Genomic DNA, 23,320 nt, shown 5'->3' with positions numbered 1-23,320 from the left:
CCCCGCTGCAGACAGACGTGTCAGGTCAATATGGATTTGTGAATGTGGATGTTGCTTCACAGCAGCAGTTGATGGATCCACAGATGAACTGACTGACAGGTGAAGCACTATGTCACAGCCTGAACTGAGATCTGTATCAGCTGAGAGCTCGTCACACCCACTTCACTTAAAGACAGTTTATCCTGTGCTGTTCCAGGTGTTCTGTTCCAGGTGTGCTGTTCCAGGTGTTCTGTTCCAGGTGTGTTGTTCCAGGTGTGTTGTTCCAGGTGTGCTGTTCCAGGTGTTCTGTTCCAGGTGTGCTGTTCCAGGTGTTCTGTTCCAGGTGTGCTGTTCCCGGTGTTCTGTTCCAGGTGTTTTGTTCCAGGTGTTCTGTTCCAGGTGTGTTGTTCCAGGTGTTCTGTTCTAGGTGTTCTGTTCCAGGTGTTTTGTTCCAGGTGTGCTGTTCCAGGTGTTCTGTTCCAGGTGTGTTGTTCCAGGTGTGCTGTTCCAGGTGTTCTGTTCCAGGTGTTCTGTTCCAGGTGTTCTGTTCCAGGTGTGTTGTTCCAGGTGTGCTGTTCCAGGTGTTCTGTTCCAGGTGTGTTGTTCCAGGTGTGCTGTTCCAGGTGTGCTGTTCTAGGTCCACTTTGTTTTTCACTGTTCCAAAACCATTTGACCTGATGCAGATGTCGCTCTCTATGCAGATGATCCAGCTTGGTTCTGTGAGAGACTGGGTTACGTTCCCCCCACTGGTCACTGTGATGGTCCACCTGTCTGTGTGTGTCCAGGTGACTCTGAAGTAAAAACATCACCTACTTCTGCTGACAAAGTGAAGTGATCAGGTGAGGTGAAGGTTTAAACTGAGGAGAACGAACAATGAGATCTGAGAACTCTGCACTGACCCGCTGGGTGGTTAGTTAGGATTAAAATCAGCGCCACCGCAACGAAATGGATATTCAGAGGTTTCTAAAGAAGGAAGGAAGTGATCGATGCTGGAGGTAGTAATCAGTGAACTCCCACAGCACAGAGTCCTTTGTCAGTAATAAACCAAAGTGTCCTCCCTGTTCTGACAGACAGAACCTGGCCATCAGCATCATGTTACTAGTTTAACATTCTGTGCTGGCCTAGCCAAACGGCCGGTGAACACAAACATTTCAAAATACTGAAATTAAAGAGTCAAATTAAAACGTGTACAAACAGACTTCCTGGTTTCTTCCTATCCCCCCGTGTCCCCCCCGTGTCCTCCCTCTGTGTCCCCCCTCTGTGTCCCCCCTCTGTGTCCCCCCTCTCCATAGTGACCATACTGTAAATCTCCCCTCATGTAAAACTCTGCACCTGTGGCCCCTGGTGGCTCCTGATCTGGGGGCCACAATAAACATGTCAGTCTGCCCCACCTCCACCACTGGCCCCCATAAATAAACATAAAACACAGGAGCAGTGCATGCTGGGAGGAGCCAGGGGTCATTACAGAGAGAGAGAGAGTGTGTGTGTGTGTGTGCGTGTGTGTGTGCGTGTGTGTGAGTGTGTGTGTGCGTGTGTGTGTGTGTGTGTGATCACCAGCAGGGGACCTGAGCAGGTGGAGCTGAGGATCTGCAGAGTTTATCATTTTTATTCAGGCAGTTTTCTCCGGTGCAGAGCTGAAACCTCCTCACTGCCTCTGTCATCACGCTGCCCGACCCCCCCCCCCCTCACCCCCTCACCCCCTCACCCCCACCCACCAACTCACCCACTCACACAACTTTGTCTTAAAGTCTTCAAGGAGTTCCCAAAGATCCCAGATCAGATCAGACCTCATTCTCATATTTATATTCTTCCATCCTCCTTCCTTCTATCTTTTCTTACTCTCCCCCCTGCACACCATCCTCCCATCTCTTCCTCTTCAGTTTCCCGTCTTTTTTCTCCTCCTCCTCCCAATCACTCATTTTTCTGTTCTTATTCAATTTGTATTTCTCAAATTTCTTTTATCCCTCCCTCCATCTCTCTCTCTCTCTCCATCCTCACATTTACTTTTCCACTCCCTTCTTCCCATATTCTTTTTCCTCTTTAGATTTCTCTTCTTCACCATCCTCCCCTCCCTTCCTTTGTCTCCCCCTCCTCATCCTCTCTTCACCCTCTTCCTTTTCTCTTATGTTTCGCTCCATTTCCTTCCTCCTCCTCCTTTTCTCTCCATCCTCATGTTTACTGTATGTTTTTCCTCCTCTCCTTCCTTCCCTTTCTTCCTTCCCTCATGCATTTATTTTTCTCACCTATGTTATTTCCATTCCTCCCCCCTCCATGCTCCCTCCTCTTTTTTCTTTTTTCACATTTCACTCTGCCTCCCCTCCCTCCCTCCTTTCTTCAGCCCATCTTCACATTTATATTTGCCACTTCCTCTTCTCTCCATCCTCCCATCCCTGTTTCTTTCTCCTCCTCCGCCTCCCAATCACTCCTCTTTCCTTACTTGTATGTTTTTTTTTCACATCTCTCCATATTTCCTATCCTCCCCATCCATCCCTCCCTCCTCCCTTTTCTCCATCCTCACATTTATATTTTTCCACTCTCCCCCCTCTCCTCCTCTCCTCCTCCCTCCCTCCTCGCTCTTCACAAACACGCCTGTAACCATGCCCTTTCCCTCTTCAAACTAATTACCTCGGCTACCTTGTACCCGCCGCCCCGTGGGACTCCAACAACTGTCAGACCAGTATTATTTTTGAAATTTAAACAATCATCTTACGTGCGCTGCTGCTAAGATCCTGGCCTTTTCGGCAGCTTCGACCTTCAGTAATTAATACCCCAGGGCCCATTATTGGCAAAGCCTTTATCCTCTGGGCCAAGAAGCCTCTAACCCGCTAATTACGGCCAAGCAGCTAATCTTCCAGCCGGCTGATTGACAGCTACACCTATTCTACTAATTGCCTGTTGCAGACAACACCTGGTGAACCGCAGCGCCGGGGGAGAGCGCCGGGCTCCGACAACGCCTATGGGTCCTGGGGGAGGCCAAACAAGTGAGGGGAGGCTCTGTGTGAGTGTGTGTGAGTGTGTGAGTGTGTGTGAGGGGTTTGTGTTGTCTTCATGTGCAGGGGGAGGTGAGTGTGTTTGTGTGATGGAGAGGAAGCTGTTTAGTTTGTGTTTGTGCATTTTTTTATTGTACATATGGAGAGATTCTGTGTGTGTGTGTGTGTGTGTGTGTGTGTGTACATGCGTGTGTGTGTGTGTGTGTGTGTGTGTGTGTGTGTGTGTACGTGTGTGTGTGTGTGTGTGTACATGTGTGCACATGTTCCTTGTAAAACACAAACAGATGATGTGGATGTTGGACAAGGTGTTTCCCCGTCAAAGTCCATTACTGTCTCAATGTAGACACTCAAAATTCATAAACAACACACACATAACACACCTGTGTGTGTGTCTGTGTGGACACCTGAGATTCATGAGACACCATATTGTCTTGATGTGGACACCTGTTAGTCCAGTGGACACCTGAGTGTCCATTTGATACTGAGGTGGTCCATTGTTGTCTCCTTGTCTCTAGGTGGACAATTGGGAATCCATTATTGTCTCCACAGGTGCCCTAAGTGTCCATGAACAGAAACCCATGAGACTTTATTTCTGTCTCTGTCCCATCTTCCAGCGACAGAACCCTGGTGCTGGTCCTGAGCTGATCCCGTCCCAGCAAAGTGCTGGTGACGCTCGGGAACCAGTTTCCTGGTTCATCCTGACAGATTTGGTATCTTCAGAATAAAAGCTTTTCTTGTGCCAGTAAAAGACGAAGTTTTTAACTCTTTTGTTTGTTACGCTCAAAGTCAGCGAGGCCTGTTTGCTCCTCACTCCCGGTTCTTCGTTGTAGTACAGAGTTTTTAATTGGCGTGTTGGCGAGGTGGGGTTTAGAGAATAAGTGGGAGTGATATCTGAGCGTCTGACAGCAGCAGACGAGGAGGGGAGTGATGTCTGAAGGCAGCTGGGGGGGTTAGGGACTCGCTGTCAGTCTGCCTCCGCCTGACGGGCTGGTGAGGGGAAAAGGCCAGAGCTCTGAGGCTCAGCGTGGGGCCGCAGGCGTGAGGAGGACGCTGCCCACCCGCCACAACGAGAGGTCGCCTCCCGGTCCGAGGGGACGCCCGGTGCCACCGTGTTGTGCAAATGTAACCCGTCGCCCCCACGGCTCCTGACCTCAGACAGGCAGCGCCCGGCGAGCGGGCCGATCGATTGATCTAAATAACATTATGACGTGATTAACATAAACGGCCTGCGGAGGGGCCCAGTCGGCCCCCGCGGACCGGACCACACAGCAGGCAGCAGCACGACGGAGGGGACGGTCTGCTGCAGAGACAGGAGCTCATACAGATGATTACACATCCACACACAGAGGAAACAGCACAACTGCTGATGGTTACTCCGCAGGAGGTTTCACACTTTGGTCAAAGAAGTTTGTTGGAAGTAAAAACTATTTGTCGACAGACACACAAGGAATAAAGTTGTGTGAAAACACTTTTCATGAGTTTGTAATGTGAAATTTAACAGTTACTGAGAAAATAGAGATAATTAGTGTTTAAAAATTCGCTCAGGTTTTATTTTCTCAGTCATTTCCAAATATTATGTAATATATAAATATTTAGGAAGGAACTATGTCATTTACCTGAAGACAAGTTTTCTATTGATGTGATAAAATTACCAACAATAAATAAATTATGGATCATAATCCTGAATCATGAATGGCCACAGTCTGGGCTCCTCTGTGTGGAGATGCTCTCCCTGTGTGTGCGGTTCCTCCAGCTTCCTCCCATAGGTGTGAGTGTGTGCGTGTGTAGTTATCTGTCTTTGTGTGTCCCTGCCATTGACGGGCGACCAGTCCAGGGTGAGCCCCGCCTCTGGCCCGTAGTCAGCTGGGAGGTGGTGAACATGCAGCCGAAATAACGACGAGCAACAATCATCAATGATGTTTTCTGTTTGGAACGAACGTCACTTCAACCATTAACTGAGCGACAGCACGAAGTCGGCCGACACTGTTCCACACTGTAATGGTTAGCTTCAGCTCACTGTGAGCAGAGCACGGAGCATGAAGCTCTGTAATCGTGGATCTGGTTGTTAGTGAAATGCACCCTGGGAGTTGTATTTCATTTCACTTCAGTTTTTAGGCCTCATGAACTGGAGAGTTTTCTGTTGATCCAAGAACATGAACCAGACTCTGTGTGTGTGTGTGTGTGTGTCAGATGTGTGTGTGTGTGTGTCAGATGTGTGTGTGTGTGTGTGTGTGTGTGTGTCAGATGTGTGTGTGTTGAGGTTCCTGACCGCTGGTCTGCAGAGTGTGTCGGTGGCAGCAGCTCATTTATCACTGTGGTTGTGTTGAGATGATTAATCTGCTGTTGGAGACACACACAGCTGTGAGCAGAGACCCAGGGGGCGCTGTGGAGCTGCTGCTGCTGCTCAGGGAGGGGTGTGTGTGTGTGTGTCTGTAGGTGTGTGTGTCTGCTGACTGCATGCTTAATGTATCACTGTGTATGTATGTGTGTATTGTGTGCGTACACATACATACTGTATGTGCAGTTATTGTGTAAGCATGACCATCTCTCTGGGCTGTGTGTGTGTGTGTGTGTGTGTGTGTGTGTGCGTACAGATGCTTGTGCGGTTGGTGCAGGTGTAGGTGCAGGTGTAGGTGCCAGGGTTGGTGCTGGTGCTGGTGCTGGGGTTGGTGCTGGTGCTGGTGCTGGAGTTGGTGCTGGTGCAGGTGTAGGTGCCAGGGTTGGTGCTGGTGCTGGTGCTGGGGTTGGTGCTGGTGCTGGTGCTGGAGTTGGTGCTGGTGCAGGTGTAGGTGCCAGGGTTGGTGCTGGTGCTGGTGCTGGGGTTGGTGCTGGTGCTGGTGCTGGAGTTGGTGCTGGTGCAGGTGTAGGTGCCAGGGTTGGTGCTGGTGCAGGTGTAGGTGCCAGGGTTGGTGCTGGTGCTGGTGCTGGGGTTGGTGCTGGTGCTGGAGTTGGTGCTGGTGCAGGTGTAGGTGCCAGGGTTGGTGCTGCACCATCACCTCCATTGAAAGTGAAGAATCTAACATGAGCAAACAGACCTGAGCTCAGTGTCAAACACACAGCAGATGAAACATTTCATCCATTAACAAACCAGTCATGTGACCATTTCTGTGAACACATTAAAGTTCATTCACATGATCATCCATGTTTCTCTGCTCCGAGTGAACAACTGATCCAGTCTCTGTGCTGGACTCTGATCCAGGGTCAGGTCTCAGTTACTGAGAGGACAAATAAAGACTTCTTGTATGAAGTGTGTGTGTGTGTGTGTGTGTGTGTGTGTGTGTGTGTGTGTGTCAGTGTGTGTATCAGTGTGTGTGTGTCAGTGAGTGTGTGTGTGTGTGTCCTCCTCCTGTGTCTCTCAGGTTTTGAGGTTTTTCCAGGAGTTTCCATCTTTACGATCCATTTCCACCTCCAGCCGGCCTCCTCATCCTCACCTCCACTGCTCTGACACACACACACACACACACACACACACACACACACACACACACACACACACACACACAGACACACAGGCCGGGCCTTCTGGCTCGTGATGGAGGGGTGAATCTCCTGCTCCACAGCTGTAAAACAAGCAAATGGAGCAGAAAAGTATTGGGAGGGGAACGACAGCTCGGTGGCATCACATCCTGCTTCCTCCTGCTCTCTGAGCAGACTCCGGACTCGGAGGAGTCCTGGTCCCTGCGTCAGCTCCCGGGTCGACTTTAATGTTTTGTGAAATGACACTGGAAGGTTTGTGTGTGTGGATTAATTCCAGCTTCGCTCCGTTTGTTTCCACTGCTGAGCTCCTGAGAGGAAGCGTCTCCATCGTGGTGGAGAACCGTGGCAGGGAGGACCGGGTCTGAGGACTCAGACGGGGAGAGCGGTGTGGCTCCACCACAAAGGTTCATTGTGATGGTCGCAGCAGCGTCTCCGTCGCTGACACCAGGCACCTGTATTCGTGTTGCTTTCAGGTTCCTGCGTATTGTGAAGCTCCAGGTTGGACAGAGTTTTCCTGCTCTGACGTTGGCTGTTTGGAGGCCGGAGAGGCAGATTTTCTCAGCGACACACGAGAGCCGAGCCTCTGCAGGATTTGGTGTCAGATCTTCGGACGTTGGTGTGATCAGGTCCACGCTGTCGCTGCTCCATGTGGACGACCGACGAGCTGCTGCTTCATCATTCAGGAGCTAAATTAGCTGCAGCACGGAGAGCGGCTGCAGGGTCAGAGACACGCAAACATTAGCATGTTGGGACGTTCTCTAAACTCTTCATCGTGTGTGTGTTTGACTTTAATTAACCTGGTACTTACAGATATCAGCTAATGAAGCGTGTGTGCGTGCGTGTGTGTGTGTGTGTGTGTTTGTGTGTGTGTGTTTGTGTGTGTCAGTGATGAATGGGACGCGTCACGTTGAAACATGATAAATCAGACTCTGCCCCTCTGGACATCAAAAACACAACAACGCCCGAGCGGTGAGCACAGGATCATGGGTAAATGAGTCTGCCCCCAGCTGGGGGGGTGTAGGGGGGGGGGGGGGGGGGGGGGGGGGGGGGTGGAGCGTGGAAATCACAGGGGCCGAAAGCACACAGAGCTGAAATGTCAGGCCCCTGAAGAGGGGCCCCGTCAGAATAAAACACAAAGAAGAAAAAGAGCAGCTTCGCTTTCATGCAGAGACACAGAGAGAAAGCTCTCACACATACACACACACGCACGCACGCACACATACACACACGCACACACATACACACACACACACACAAACACACACACACACACTTCCTCTGCACTCTGCCTGCACAGTTTGTTTTACTGTTTCCAGAACGACGCCCTTCTTCTTCTCGTCTTCTCCTGGTACTTCTCTCCATCATCTCTCCTGGTGATAGTAACACTGTCTGTACAAAGTTAAAGGATAATTCCGCTTTATTTCAACCTGCCGTATTTCCCATAAACGTGGCTGGTGTGACTCAGTCTGTCATAAAATATCATGCCGGCTCCTGCAGCGTCCCACAAAGACAGAGTTGTTCCTGTCCCACTTCTTGTGTCTCAGTCTGACGCGGAGTGAAGACAGAAGCTGCCTGGGTCATGGTGATCTACATCTGGACTGATGTGCGAGGCTGTGGATAGTTTTCCCACGGCGGACGACACACACACTCCAGCTGTGACGACTTTCTCTGCAGGTTGTGTCAAACACCTCTGAGGTGATTGTGTTTCCTCACAGTCTCAGGTGTTTCTGTTTTTGTGTCCACCCCGTGTCTGTCTGTGCAGTGTGAGATGAAAGAAGGACAGGGACAGTGAGTCTGTGCCTGAATCCCTGCTCGCTGACTGTCAGGCTCGCAGCCTAATGACACAGAGCCAGACTTAATGGACCTACCAAGACAGTGATTATCACCCCTGTAATCCTGCAGTTCATTAATGCCCCCCCCAATAATTAAGTTGGAGAATTGCCGGGCTCCGGGGATCCTCCTCCTCCTCCTCCTCCTCCTCACTAATGCACACATTAACATCCAGTCTCTGTTGGACTTTAAAATAAAGTCCCGGACCTGGTTTGTCTCCGGTCTGGTCCTGTGAGGGGAGACTGGGGTTTCACGTGGATATTGATCAGCGGTCGAAGTTAACGAGCTTTTGGGTCGTTTGGCTGAAACATCAGATCTGACTCTGCTTCAGCCAGAGTCTGATGTGACACCTGGACCTGGACACGTCTACACAGAACCTCCTGGAAAACTGTTCCCTCTGATGAAGGATGAGTCCAGTTCTCCTGCCTTTAAACCAAAGGCTGTTAAATAACAATGTTCCTTCACAGTGTGGAGGTTCTAAGGGTTAGTTAGGTTTATGTACCAGCGTCTCTCGGCTCCATCGTGTTCAGAGCGTGTGGGGAGGGGCTGGGCTGTGACACCTGAGCGTGTGAGACCAGGTTCACATACAGAACAACTGTTTGAGATCAGAAAGGTTTGTTTTCATTTCTCTGTGAAGCGTCAGAAGAACTTCTGGGACCAACTTTTTATTTATTTACTGATTTTCAGAGAAACGAACAGTTTCACGCAGCGTAACTCAGCAGCTGACGTAAAGAATAAGTTCAGCTTCTGGGGGAGGTGGGGGGCAGGTCCACCCCGGCCTCAGGGACTCTGCTGCCAGAGGGGGGCAGAGTGAGAGGGAGAGGGTTCCCTCAGTGAGGTTCATGACTGGACCTGCGAGCAGTGCTGACACACACACACACACACACTCTCCTGGACCGTGGTGAATCTGTAAACATTATGAGAGCAGTCGACTCTCCTGCTGCCTCCGAGGACTCGCTGCTTCATGCATTATGCAGACACAGAGTTTGACTGCTGGCCTGCAGCTGATTGGCCGTCTCAGGGTCGAGGCTGGGGCGTGTGGGGGCGCGGAGGAGGGGTGAACCGTCCATCTCCAACAGCCTGGATGACTGACTGACCGCCTGGACCCCCCAAACCCCAAAAGACACACACACACACACACACACACACACACACACAGATCGATGCAGGTGGACTGAGGTGCTGCAGGATTATCTGACCACATCGACTCTGTTTCCACTTCCTTTGTTCACACGAGGACGAAGATGAAGAGATGAAACCTCTGATCTGTTTGTTTGTTTCTCTCTTACAGGTCTGATATTTATTCTGCATCACATCACACACGCAGCGCCCACAGCGCCCCCTGGAGACCGCAGAGTTCACTGCAACATCAGCATGAACAAACAGAGTCCGGGTGATGGACCTGCTCAGTCTGAGCCGCGGAGCTGGACGTGCAGTTTGTCCTGACGGTGGCGTTAGAGGGACGATCATGGAGTGATGAAAATCTGAAGGGTTCGTCCTCTGGAGAGCAGGAACGAGACCAGGACATTTCATACGAGTCCCATCCCGCAAAGCCACAAACCGCCTCGGACGCTCGGGGCCCCCGGGGGCCCCAGGTTCACGCTGCTCAGTTCATCTGTGATGTGTTGATGATTGACATCTCTCTCAGTTTATTCATCATCACTGACGGATCCATCTTTACCTTCTGATTGCGTCTAATCGAATTTGATTCACTGATCTTTGCTTTGAATAAAGAATAAAAGCTGAAAACAGACGTTTCCACGGTAACGAAGGAGACGAGAGAGAGGACGGAGAGGAGGGGTTCAAACTTTACAACACACAGCATCAGTGATCGGGTTATATCACACACACACAGATAGAGATGTGAGACAGGGTCTCGCTCAGTCCAGTTTGATGGGAGGACACACTGGGCTGAAAGTCTTCATTTCCCTGTTTAACTGTCTCGTCTTCTCGTCCTCTGCTCTGAAAACGAGTGCCGAGGTTCAGAGGCCAATTCCAGCGATTCTCTCTCTTTTTTTCCATTTTTAATGGAGACGTGCTCCATGATTTATTCAAATGACAAACCTCTCCTCTCTCTCTTTTTCTTTCCTGAGGTATTAGTCACTGGGTGCTAATGTCAGATTACTTTAGTAGCCATTCTGCTCTTGATAAATGACTGAGACAGGCAGTAAAAAATAGATCAAAACCACTGGGATGAGAAAAGGAGGAGGAGGAAGGAGCAGAGAGGCCGTTAAATCATTTCCCTCCGCCGCCCGACAGGCCTCGGAAAATGCCACCCATTATTCGTGTGCCGTGGCTAATCAAAGCTTCGGAGTGATTAGAGAGAGGAGACGTGGCAGCAGCAGCTCCTTCTTCCTCCCCCTTAACAAGCCATTATCACTCCGCCTGAGCCGCTGCCGAGCCTCGCCGCCTTACCCGCTGAAATATGGAGCACTTCACCGCGCTCGCTGTATCACAGGCCAGAGCACAAACTGCCTTATTACACCTTAAATATGTAATTAAGCAATTTTCTCAAGGAGCTGAGGATCAGAGAGAGAGAGCTGCTGCACAGCAGAGACGGAGCGAGCAGGGAGACTCTGACAACAACCGACACCGTCGCTTTAATCACAGACCAAAGCAGCAGAGAAACTTCAGCTCATGGAAGGTCAAAGGTGAAACAGTACGAAACAAATCTGAGATCACTTCGAAATGATAAAGATCATATGTAAAAAAAACAGGGAATGACTTTTAAAGCTTTTTATATTTTACATGTCCTGGTTCCCTCATGTCTTCAGCAGGTAAACCACAAGACGAAGGACTCAAAAAAAAAAAAAAAAAGAAAAAAGCAAAGAAAAAAATTTCCTCACTCAGAAAATCCAACAGAGAAAAAGACGAAATCAGTGGAACAAAGCAAAGAACAGAAACATGAACAGACAGAAAACGCTGGTTAGAAAGACCAAAGACGAACTGGACCAAAGACACCAGGACGGAGAGGACAGTGAGACACAGGTGAAGGACAGGAAGTGAGGATCTGAAACTGGAGGAAATGGGACGTCAAAATAAAAGAGGAATCAAATTTTCCACAAATAAAAATGAGGAAAACTTGAACTAATGACAGAAACTGAAACATCCCCGGACTCGTCCTGTCGGCTGTGACTCAGGACTCAGGTGTGCAGCTTGTTCTGCGGCAGGTGAAGCTTCCTGCAGCCTCTCGCTGCGGATTACGTGGAGCTGAGCTGCAGATTTATTTGATTCCTCTCTCCTCCGGTTGTCAGCAGCAGCCTGACAGCACGGTTTTTCGCTCGTGGCTAAAACAGTGAAGTTCATCCCATCACACTCGTCTAATTGCCATCGAGGGGAAACCGAGAGCCGACTCTCTCATCTCTGAGAGATGGCTGCCCATGATAATGACCCAGCATGCCTCTGTGCTCTGAGCTCCTGTAACGAGACTGTTCGAGGCCACGGTAACGCCGCACCACGGAGGTTCATCACCAGGAACGATGCACAACAACACAACAACACAACAGCACAACAACACAACAACACAACAGCACAACACCACAACAGCACAACAACACAACAGCACAACAGCACAACAACACAACAACACAACAGCACAACAACACAACAGCACAACAACACAACAACACAACAGCATAACAGCACAACAGCACAACAACACAACAGCACAACAACACAACAGCACAACAACACAACAACACAACAGCACAACAGCACAACAACACAACAGCACAACAGCACAACAGCACAACAACACAACAGCACAACAGCACAACATCACAACAGCACAACACAACAGCACAACAGCACAACAGCACAACAACACAACAGCACAACATCACAACAACACAACAGCATAACAGCACAACAGCACAACAACACAACAACACAACAGCACAACAGCACAACATCACAACAACACAACAGCATAACAGCACAACAGCACAACAGCACAACAGCACAACAGCACAACAGCACAACAACACAACAGCACAACAACACAACAGCACAACAACACAACAACACAACGGCTGCTTCAGCTGTTCATGTTCCCCACAGGATGAACCCCACACTTTGGTTTTGATGTGCAGCAGATTTTCACACTCTCTCAGTCTGCGAAGTGACAAACAAACAAACAAACAAACTTTATTCTTTAATGTGTTTTATGTTCAGGTTTGTGTCTTATTTTCCACGTCTCTCTCTCTCTCTCTCTCTCTCTCTCTCACACACACACACACACACACACACTCACACACACACACACACACACACACACACACACACAAACACACACACCTCTTGATGCATTTGTCTGTGCTGACAATCACAGTAACAGGTGACAGGTGTGTCTTACCTGCTGATCCCACCCACCCAGCTGCTCTCACCTGTTTCTGGCCTCTGGGATTCACACCTGTTGCTTTCAGTGAAGAATCAAACAGTTGAACCAATTTATTTTAAAGAGAAGACAGAAAACTGTCAGATCCATGGAGAGAAAATAAAAACACAAACCAGCAACTAAACTGGAAATATTCATTTTCTCTGTTTTATTTGTTGATTAACTGTAAACGATCTGATAAAATCCTTCAGCCCTGAATGAAGTTTGGTGGGTTGAGTTTGTTTTTCACTTGTTTCAGATCCCAGGAATCTGAATGTGAACCTGCAGGACCGGACAGGAGGAGACGGACTGCGTGTCTCAGCCGATCGGTCCAACGTTGTTCACCTCTCAGCTGAGGAGCCGCTGCCAAAACACAACCTGAGCCAGAGAGTTTCCAGTTCAGCTCTGCTGGGGATCATAGTGCTAATGATGGGAAGGTGTCACAGCTCGGTCTCCTCAGCTCAGCCGAGTCTCACACATCCACGAAACCAACACACGGCAGCAAAGCTCATCAGGTTCCTGCCTCATTGTTGGTCTGTGTGTGTGAGGTGGTGCTTTGGACAGATTTCTGGAGCAGCTCCAGCCTTTAGTTCAGCGTCTTTCACACGGGACCAAACAGAAGCTCACGGAGTTTAAGTGGAGCAGCTAAAGCAGAAAAGCTCTCAGACTGGAGATGAACCAGGTTTTCATTCAGCACCTGAAGGTTTCTACAGGTTTCTGTGTGGCGTCGCCTCTGTTTCAGCTCAGACACACAACGTTCACACACATCGTCACTTCACAGCTGAGAAAAGCACCACGCTGTAAAATGCTGCAGCGTGTGTGGGTCTGATTCCACACACATGAAGCAGCTGATGTGGAAACGTCCTGTGACCGGACTCGAACAGTGGAGCCTCATAAATGAACGACACACACGATGTGCCGATGTTGTGTCCGTGTTGTGTTTCTGCTGAAAACAAATGTCGAGTCGTGTCCAACGTGTTCGAGCTGACTCAGTCGCAGGCTGTTGACGTCCACTCATTTTTCAGTCACTGTGAAGTTACTGACAGAGAAACATTTCCTGCAATGTTCCAGAATAAAAGCCTTCTACCATCTCAAAGGGCACATTCTCCCGGGTCTTGCAGGGCTTTTAATTTGAAGCATCTGCAGGAAGTGTTGATAGTGAGAAAACTGCTGCTTTAAACTGAACTCATTGTTTAGCTTTTTATTTCCATGTGTTTGTTCTGTGACATGTTGTTGTTATTGTGTGTTTGACCTTGTTAAAAAAAACCTAAACAGTTTTGGCTTTTTCTTGTTTGTTTGACTGAAACTTACATTTTTTTGTTTTTGCTTTGGCAAAAACTTTCAAAAGAAAAATGCTGAACACAGAACACCTCTGGATAAAAGTCTAATTTCTTATTAAAGATGTAGTTTCACCTGAAATGAGCGGCAGCAGGAGAAGCATTGATTTGAGGCTGAAAGCAGTCATGTCCTTGGAGTCATCAGAGGACAACAGACCGACTGCTGCCTCACATTAACACTGTGGGTTTTTTGGTTTGTTTCTCCTCCTCGGTTTATCGATCAGCAGCTGAAGACTTGACAAACGGACGAATCCCGGCAGGCTGAGGGGAGATTTCAGGAAACAACCTTGGAGATGACGGAGCGAAGCATCAACGCTGTGATGTTTATTTATTCATCACTTCACGTTCACGTGCCGCTCATCTTCTTCTTCTTCTGCTTCTCCTTCTTTATCATCTCCTGGGTAAAATAAACTCGTCTGAAACAGACACGTGGAGAGATGATGATGATGATGATGGAGCGACACATCACTCACACAATCCCAGAGGGCAGACGTGTCTTCATCTTCAGTCTGTTTCCTGGACTCTGATAAAAGCCCCTGATGGTCTTGTGATTCGGATTTTTGTGACCTTTAACCTTTAATTCTTCATTTACGAGCGTGTGCTAAGCTAGGCTAACAACATGGGATTAATCTGAACCTGATCTGAGCGCTGCCTTGTTTGCCCTGGGTTTCGCCTCTCAGGCGGAGCTTCGCCTTACTGTTGGAGCTTGCTGTTGTCACCTCAGGCTGAACATCATATCTCCATCGAGGAAACTAAACACGTTCACAGGGTTAAAGCATCAAAATGCAGCTTCTTCAAATTCTATTTTTTTTCTTGTGGTAGATAAGAAGCAGTGCAGGGTTAATAACTCTGAGGTGAAACGAAGGTGAAGTTTATTCCCTGCAGATACTTTCAGATATTTCTCTCCATTAAAACTGTTATTTATTGCAGAGATAATGAAGTTTGGAGAAAGTTGATTTTTTTCTTGGACTTGTCAAACTATTTTGTAAAGTAAATAGGAAGTTGTCTAATTGGATCTGGAAAATAAAAAAAGCTTCATTTCTGACAAGAAGCTGAGAGGAAACAGACTGTCGGAGCTTTTTATTAATCATCTACCTCTAATTTAACTGAGCAGGCTGTCATTAAAACGCTGAGACTCTCATCCTGTACGAGCTGTTTTCATGACACAATTCATCTTTTTGGCTGCTTTAAGCCTCCAATTTGTAATGAGTTATTGGGCTGTTCCCCAATATTCCCCTGTGATTGAGCAGGAAGTATTCGGGACATGATTTATAGATGTTAATTGTGGTGTTTCAAAAATTCACAATGGAGAACAGGAGGAGGAAAAAAGAGAAGGAGAAGTGAGGTGCACATCTGGAGAAGTCATCATGACTGAAGCCAAGTTTCTGCTCCTGGGAGGGAAGTAAAAGCAGAGCTGAATGTGAACTAAGCTGCACCCTGGAGAGTACAAAATATTTTCCCCTGTCAGCTCGGCCCCGGGCCCCTCAGCTCGGCTCCAGGCCCTTCAAATCCCAAAGGTGCCGACCTCTGCCGAACCCCGGTCCACATCGTACCCGACTCTGCAGGAGCTCCGTGTGCTCTCGGCCCAAACAAGACATATTTGTATCTGATATTAAAGCAGCATCAGGCGGGACATCAATCACTGTGACGAGAAATATGTTGGGTGGGGGGAGTGAGGCGGGAGTGGGGGGGGGGGGGGGTGAGGCGGGAGTGGGGGGGAGGGGGGGGGGTGAGGCGGGAGTGTGTGTGTGTGGGGTGGGGGTGAGGCGGGAGTGTGTGTGTGTGGGGTGGGGGTGAGGCGGGAGTCGGGGGGTGGGAAACAATATGTCTTTTTCTAACCACCTGCAGTTCGCTCCCATCGAACCTAAACTGAAGAGAAGTTCATGAAAATGAGTTGAAGTGCGTCCAGAGGAACTAATGGTCCCTCTGTCCTCACCCCTCCTCACCCCTCCTCACCCCTCTGACTCCATCACTGAGTCCATCCATAACCTCACATGTTTTCCACACAGCGCTGACACACAGGGAGGGTCGGCGTGTGATGACGGCAGCGTTTTTAGAAAACCTGCTGTGGAGCGAAGCAGTTTGGGAAACATTGTCCTGGAGGTGAGTCCCTGAAGACTCAGCTCCTCTGGACCGGCCGATGAAACGCCAGCACGCGAAACCTTCGTCTCTATCAGAGCGTTTAGTGTTGTCGCCAAGGTGAAAGGAGAAAAACCAAACTGCTTCAGAACAAAATGAAAAATCCCAAATTTACGGTTAATTTGTGGATATGCACTGTCAACACTGGATTAATAGACTGTAATAAAGGATAAATAATGGAGCCTTGTAATGGTTTAAGTTCATTTTCCCTTCATTTTCACCATAACTGAACTCCAAAATATTTTTGAGGAATAAATCAAGGTGACTTCTGTGTTAGTTGCTTCATTTGACAGGATTTCCAGCCTTTTAAAACACGCAGATAATCCATTAAAAGCTTTTTCAATCCATTCATTTCAATCCCTCGTTTTCATTTTTGTCTGTTATTTGATCCACTAAGTCTTTACTTAAAACCAGTGAAAAAAAAACAGTCTGAGTAAAATATGTTTCCAATACAAACACAATCATTTCAGTTTGTTTGATTCCAGACGGAATAAAGTTCAACACTAAACTCAAATCCAGAGAAATTCACCAGTTTCTAGGAAAAGAGAAACTTATCTCCAAACACTGGCACATTTTTCCACAGACGAAGAGTCTGAGTCCTGCGGGAGGTCTGGGGGTCAGAGGAGGTCCATGTTCTCCATCAGCAGAAAGATTAAACGTGTCCGAAGGTTTTTAAAGGTGGAACCTTTCACTGTTTCTTTAAACTCCATCAGCTCAGGTTTCATGTGAATTTGCATAAACTCACACGTTAGCGAGCGCTGTCGAGGGACTTTCCACCCCCGCCGTCATTCATGTTGCACTCCAAAGGATTGTGGGAAGCTCGAGGATGATAAATGTATACACTCCCCCCCTTCCTCCCCCCTCCTCCCCCCACAGCACGTCCTCTTTCAGCTCGCTGTTGGAATGAAGCTCCTCAAAGGTTCCCATTGAAATTATGCTCCTTTCTTTCTTTTTATTTATCTATTTTTTTTAATGCATCTCACACTACAACACCCCCCCAACCCCCCCTCCCCACCATGGTCCCATCTCCCGCTCAGGTTCATCCTCCCCCCATCTCTCCCTGTTGGACCCTCCTCTCTCTTTCCTCTCAACATCTTTTAAGTTGTGGAGCAGAACAGATGGCAGAACATGCAGCTGACCTAAAATACATCTCTCCTCTGGGAGATGTTTCCAGCTCTCAATATGGCCGAGCTTCCTCCTATAAGCGACGGCGAGGATCTGATCGGAGACGGCCGGCTCTGTGGGAAGGAGGAGGAGATGCTGATCAAGACGTATCGGCGTCAGGAGGCCGAGCAACGGAGACACGAACCTAAAACCGAAGCAGAGCTCCGTCAGCGACGCGGAACAGCAAACAGGTTTTTAGGAGGATCTCTTCTCAGAATTATAAATATCATACCAGGTGATCCCGGCTTTTGGCAGCGATTTATTCCTTGGCTCTGAGCTCCAGCTTCTCTCCCCGTCCACATTCCCAGAGGAGTCTCCCACACAAAGCCAGCACTGCTGTTTATTTTCTATCTATACTGTTTATTACATATGGAGCCAAAACACGAGAATAAAACATGATATGTGCGACGGAGTGTTTAGGCCCCAGGACACGGTCTGACTTATGCGCCACCTAAGTCACTTTACGAGGGAACTTTAGATGAATGCCGGAGTGGATGGTCACGCACTTTATCTGTTCTGTTAGTTCCACGTTGGTGTTTTGTCTGTTTGGTCTTTGCTGAGTGTGTGTGTGTGTGTGTCTGTGTGTGTGTGTGTGTGTGTGTGTGTGTGTGTGTGTGTGTGTGTGTGCGTACAGACTGTTGGCAGAGACTTCACCATGCAGGTAAGAATCAGAACTGAAGGGATTAATCAGATAATGTATTTATTTATTTATTTATTTATTTATTAGTCTCTGTGAGGACTTCCTGTCCACTAAAAGTTGAGAAACTGGTGTTGACTCTCGGTGGGTGTGATAAGATCCTCCTGAGTTCATTTTTGTCCTCTGTGGGGGACATGAGTGTCCTGACTAACCCCTGAGGAGGCTTTTTTTCTGAACTCTTCTGTGGACATTTTCAGAGTCTTGTTTCGTTTGTTAACTTTTGTTTATAGTTCCTGTTTTATTTTGAAATCTTGTGTATCTTGTCTTGTTCTACTTCCTGTCTTTGTCTTGTGATTGTCTGCCCCGCCCTGATTGGTTTCACCTGTTGCCCATTGCCTGGTGTATTTAAGTCTCGTTGTTGCCCTGTGTTCTTGTCAGTTTGTTTTGTCTCCTGTCCTTGTCTCATGTCTTTTGCCTTTTCTTGTTTGGTCTTGGCTCCTTGTTCCGTCTTTGTCCTTGCAGAGTGATTTCGCGTTTGCATTTTGTATTTTTGTTTGATTCCAAGACAAGCTTCGTCATTAACGGTTGTTTTGGGGTAAAAGGCTTTAAAACCTCAGTGTGAGTGTTTTAATGCTGAGGCAGTGAGCAGTTAACCATCCACAGCCCAGAAACCAGTGTGTTTGTGTGAGTCACAGAAAAGTCAGTCAACATCTCCGACTACACCCTGAACCTGACCTCCGCCTCCCGCCACCTCCCGCTAACTGAAAACAGAGGGGAGATAATGTCCCCAAGATGCGTCACAAACAAAGAGGACCGGTGACGGGGGGACGGGGGGACGGTGGGGATGGCTGTTGGACGTTTTCCCGCCACCTCTGTGTGAACAGTTTGTGGGATGAGGCGGTGAAGAGTGTGATTTACAATTTAACGGCGTCGTATGGCAGACGATACAAGCTGCCTTTTGTTTGGGGTCAAACTGAAGGAACGTGGAGAAAAAATCATTTGTTTTGGCAGCAAACGACTGAAAACTTTAGAGTTGGGTTTTGTGTCGCTGGGACTGTGTGGACATGTGCGTCAAAGATGTTTGACAAAGCGGTTGAGTGGTTGTTGGGGAACTGTTGTTGATCCTTTATCAGCTAAAATCCTTCAGCTCAGACCTTTTCGTTGAACTGACCGTCGACCAGATGCTGCTCCTCAGTCTGCACAAAATCAAACACAACAACAAGTTCATCTGCTCTAATGTAAACTGCTAATGTTAGCATGTGGGTTGTTAAACTGGTTCTCATCTCTCAGGTTCATTTCCTGCACGTTGCTGTATTTTTATTTTATTAGTTTGTTGTGTTTTCCACTGCGGAGCCTCCGTACGTTCCTGCTGCAGCGTCCAGTGACTGACGCACACAGTTCATCTGAGCCTGGAATGTTTCAGCTTTCAGACGCTCGGAGCAGAAAGGTGTCAGTGGTTAACCTGCATTTTACTGAATGAACAGGAAAACACCTGGGAGATCTAAACATCCTGTTTTAGAACCCTGTTTTCTTTCAGTCCATGGACGTAAACAAATCATCTCAGTAAAATACTGAAGCAGGTTTGTTGATGGAAGCCCGCTGGAATACAAGCCTCACACAGCGCTTGTGTTTTAGGCTGAGAGATAAAATCTGTGGTTGCAGGTTGAAGGCCTCTTATTTTCTAGAGTTAAATTCTTACAAAAGTTCCTTGTAAACGTGTGACTGAAGGAGCTCTGCGTTGGCGAGAAGTCAGCCCACTGCGTCCAAGAACTATGGTCTCAGTTCCGTGTTTATTTTTTGACATTTTTTACAGCTGGAAGTCAGAGTTTCCTGCTTTCTTACATTTCTGGAATTCAGCTCCACATATTTAATGTGTGAGTGTTTGTTGGCAGGAGGAGCAGAGGTAATGGAGCAGCGTGGAGAGAAGTGGTGGCACGTCCACTCAGGCTGGTCTGCAGCCAGAACCTGCCAGCTCCCCCTCTCTGGATTTCACATTAAGATCGCCCACCGAGATCCAGAGGCAAGAAAAAAAGCTGAATAACCTTCAGCTGCTGACAGACTGAGCGCGCTCCGATGCTGAGACACGCCTCCTCGTTCACCCGAGGTTATTATCTCATCGCCCGAAAATACCGGTCATTACCGATCTGTGCTGGGGAGGGAAATGAGAACTTTAGTCAGAGAGGAAAGAAAAACATTCAGCAGCTTCAGCGTGTATGGAGGACCCTGTCTGCCGAGAGAAGAAAATATGAAAAACATTTCATATTAAAGATGTGAAAACAGAAACACTCACACGAAGTCAAAGTTCTGGAACACCAATATGTTGACGGAGTAAATCAGAGCTTTGTCTCTGTATCTCACGATGTTTTTGTGAATCACTTGAAGACACTCGTCCCGTCTCGTTCACATCTCTCAGGACGTGTGGCGTTGACCACAGAAACACAGCAGCTCGAAGATGCTGCGCAGAGCAGGTGACATGTTTAAGGATAAACAAGATCCAGCCATCATGTTTCTGTCTGTAAGATTTTCATGCAGAAAAAAAAATCATTTTTCATGTTTTTTTCCTTTTGATTTTTGGCAGAATGAAGCTTCCGTATGTTCACCGTGTACTGGACATGAGATTTCTGAAAACTGTGGTAATTCGTCTGTACTTCTGCTGTAATGACAGGAAGCAGGGAGGGGCAGTCTGTGGGTGGCTGGGTGGGATTATCGTCGCGTGGACGCCCAAACTGGGAGGAAATGGAGTGTGTGCCAGCTCAGAGCTACCCCCCCCCCCCCCCCCCCCCCACACACACACACCCCCTCCCACCCCATCCTTCATCCCGAGCAGAGAGTGCAGAGAGAGCCCTACAACTCTCACATGATTTACAACCTTGAGCAGCAGAGTTCACGGTGGATTCAGGCCAGCAACAAGCCCCCTTTTAACACCAGCTTTGTATTCTAATGACCCCCTAAACTGCACACCAATCCATTTTCTGTCCATTAGCAGCGAGCAGCCGCTACCGCCGCTGCAGCTAATATTCTTTAATTCACTCCACAAAGGGGGAGATTGGCCAGGGCCTCGCTGCACTTAATGCCTGCTATTACATCAGGTTACACATCCTAAAGTGACCCCCGGGGACCCGAGAGAGAACCACCCCCAACAACACCACCACCACCACCACCCTCCTAATCTACTCTCAGCCCATCCAAACACCTGATGGCTGCCGGCGAAAACACCCAGCTCTGATGCACCTCATCCAGCCACACAGTCCATCTGCATGTCCGTCTCCGTCCGTCTCCATCCGTCTCCATCTGTCTTTCTCTGCTGTCGCTCACTTTCATTAAGAAGTAAAACACGCTGGAATGTGACCGGACGGCGCAGATGGCCGGCATCCCCAAAAAAACCTGCAGCCAATTAGAGCCGGCACAATGCACGTTTTGTCCCGGAGAAGGAAAAAAGAAACGGGCTGAGAGTGTTGTTTTATGGCAGTTATTTATTGCCTTATAACTCAGAAATCAAATTAGTTCATATTGAGGAGGTTGAGCTTGAGCTCCGGTGATTGATTTCCCTTCGCTGGGTCGAGTTGATACGAGCGAGTCAGGGCCAAAGAAAACAGCAGAGTCCGGAGTCTGTCCTGGAAAAGGCTCGGAGGCCGGAGGAGGAGGAGGAGGAGGAGGAGGAAGTGTTCAGATCCTTTACTTAAATAAAAATATCAATAACACAAGTTTTCATTTTGCAGATATTAAACAAATTATTGAGTTTTATCGCAGTGTGTCACTGCCTCAGTGACAAAAAATTCTTTTCTCATTGTTTTTCATGTTACTGCGACATTTTGCTCTTTATTCTGTTCTATAATAATCTTTTGTTGTTATACTTCACTTAAAAACATCATTTTCCTGTTATTTCCTGTTAGAACAGGACACGTTGGTAAAGATGACAACACAGAACGACCACAAAGAAAAAGAGAACAAATGACCACAAAAAGATGCCGTGGACAGAGAACGGCACATTTTCACTGACAGTTTTTCATTTTAGAATATTTAAAGTTGTTTATCTGAAATTCGTTTCTGTGGACGGAGGAGTGGATGTGGCGGCGGCGTCTGGCGGCGGCGGTGCCGGCAGCAGGGTCAGGCCTCTGTGCTGTTCATTACAGGTGATAAGTGTCCACAGAGGAGCCTGGCGCTGGAAATAAAAGAGTGATCCAGCAGAGGGCTTCGGCCGGGGCCTTTATGGGGCCGCCCGGAGACACCCTCATCCCTCAGCGCTCTCTGGAGACCCGGGGTCGCTCGCAGGAATGGGCCCCCTGCTGCCTGTTTCACCGCCGCAGCCCCGAGTACGAGCCAGCACCGAGCCAATTAGACAAAGAGAATAAAATGGAAAACACAGAAGTGTAATCCATAAATAACACTCATGTCAGCTGTCGTGTTTTTACTCCTCAGAATTTTTATATCCCAGTTTTTACACGGCTGCCGGGTTTAAATTGGTCTGAGCGCGAGGCCGTTGTTGGGTCGGCAGCAAACCTCAGCATTGTTCAGCTGCAGCTACAAATCAGAGCCATCGCACAATTAGAGCCGAGCTGCAGGAGGAGACGCCGACCCACACACTGCATCGCCGGGACGGACCAACCTGTCCTCTGCTACATCACACTGACTTCCTGAGGGGTCGTTTGTCAGCAGATGTGGTTGCAGGTGATGTCTAACTCTGGGAACTGTTTACTTTGTTTGTCTAAATAAGATGTAATGTGTTGACAGAACAAACCAGTATGTACATGTATACTGAGTGGTCACTTTGTTAGGTACACCTGTGCAGTCTGACTCTGTCCAACACACTTTTACAGCTTTTATAACGTTCAGTTTCTGAGACGACAGAGGTTTTAGTTCAATTATATCTTTTAGCACTGAGGTCGTGGTTTGTATTGGTGTCGTGCTGAATTATATTCTGAAGAGTTTTTAATCATGTGTGTGTGTGTGTGTGTGTGTGTGTGTGTGTGTGTGTGTGTGTGTGTGTGTGTGTGTGTTAGAATGGCCGTTGTGACAACAGAGACTTCACAGAGAAGAAAATGCCCAGGCGATGGATGACTATGCAGAGATATATTTCTTTTATTCTTCCAGCAGCAGCACAGGTACAACAGCAGATTTAAAATTCCAGGTGTAATTGGGTGCCTACATTCACAGGTGTTCCCAAATGTACATCATGAGCAGAAATGACTTAGAGAAAAATGTGAATACTATACTGAACCAAAATATTCAAAATACCGTTCCTGCTGTAACCTAACCCCCAAATCAAACACCATAAATATAATTACTATAAATATATACGTGAAGTAATTTCCGGACTCCCCCCTTTCTTGTCCTGCCACTTGGTCGCGCCCGGAACGTTCTTAACACGGTCCGCTGACGCCAGGGACTCTTT

General features: G+C 48.1%; 1 protein-coding gene across 1 annotated transcript; it reads right to left on the bottom strand.

The window, feature by feature from the left end:
- Window positions 1-3,933: 3,933 nt before the first annotated feature.
- On the bottom strand, window positions 3,934-9,346 carry LOC121188137 (cell wall protein DAN4-like). The gene is made up of 4 exons (XM_041047711.1): window positions 9,256-9,346; window positions 8,779-8,836; window positions 5,562-5,953; window positions 3,934-4,160 (listed from the first exon to the last, which is right to left on the bottom strand). The coding sequence occupies exons 1-4, from the start codon at window positions 9,344-9,346 to the stop codon at window positions 3,934-3,936; spliced, it is 768 nt and encodes a 255-aa protein (XP_040903645.1).
- Window positions 9,347-23,320: the final 13,974 nt, after the last annotated feature.

Source organism: Toxotes jaculatrix, chromosome 10 (assembly GCF_017976425.1).
Source record: "Toxotes jaculatrix isolate fToxJac2 chromosome 10, fToxJac2.pri, whole genome shotgun sequence".
Taxonomy (NCBI): Eukaryota; Metazoa; Chordata; class Actinopteri; family Toxotidae; genus Toxotes; species Toxotes jaculatrix.
The sequence above is the reverse complement of the archived record's forward strand: the minus strand, read 5'-3'. Positions and strand labels throughout refer to the sequence as shown.

Coding starts and splice junctions, on each gene's coding strand:
- LOC121188137 (XM_041047711.1), bottom strand. CDS start 9,346: ATGGACGGTTCACCCCTCCTCCGCGCCCCCACACGCCCCAGCCTCGAC. Junction 8,837..9,255: donor GGCCAGCAGTCAAACTCTGT/GTCTGCATAATG, acceptor TCACACGCTCAG/GTGTCACAGCCCAGCCCCTC. Junction 5,954..8,778: donor GATGGAGCCGAGAGACGCTG/GTACATAAACCT, acceptor GTGATGGTGCAG/CACCAACCCTGGCACCTACA.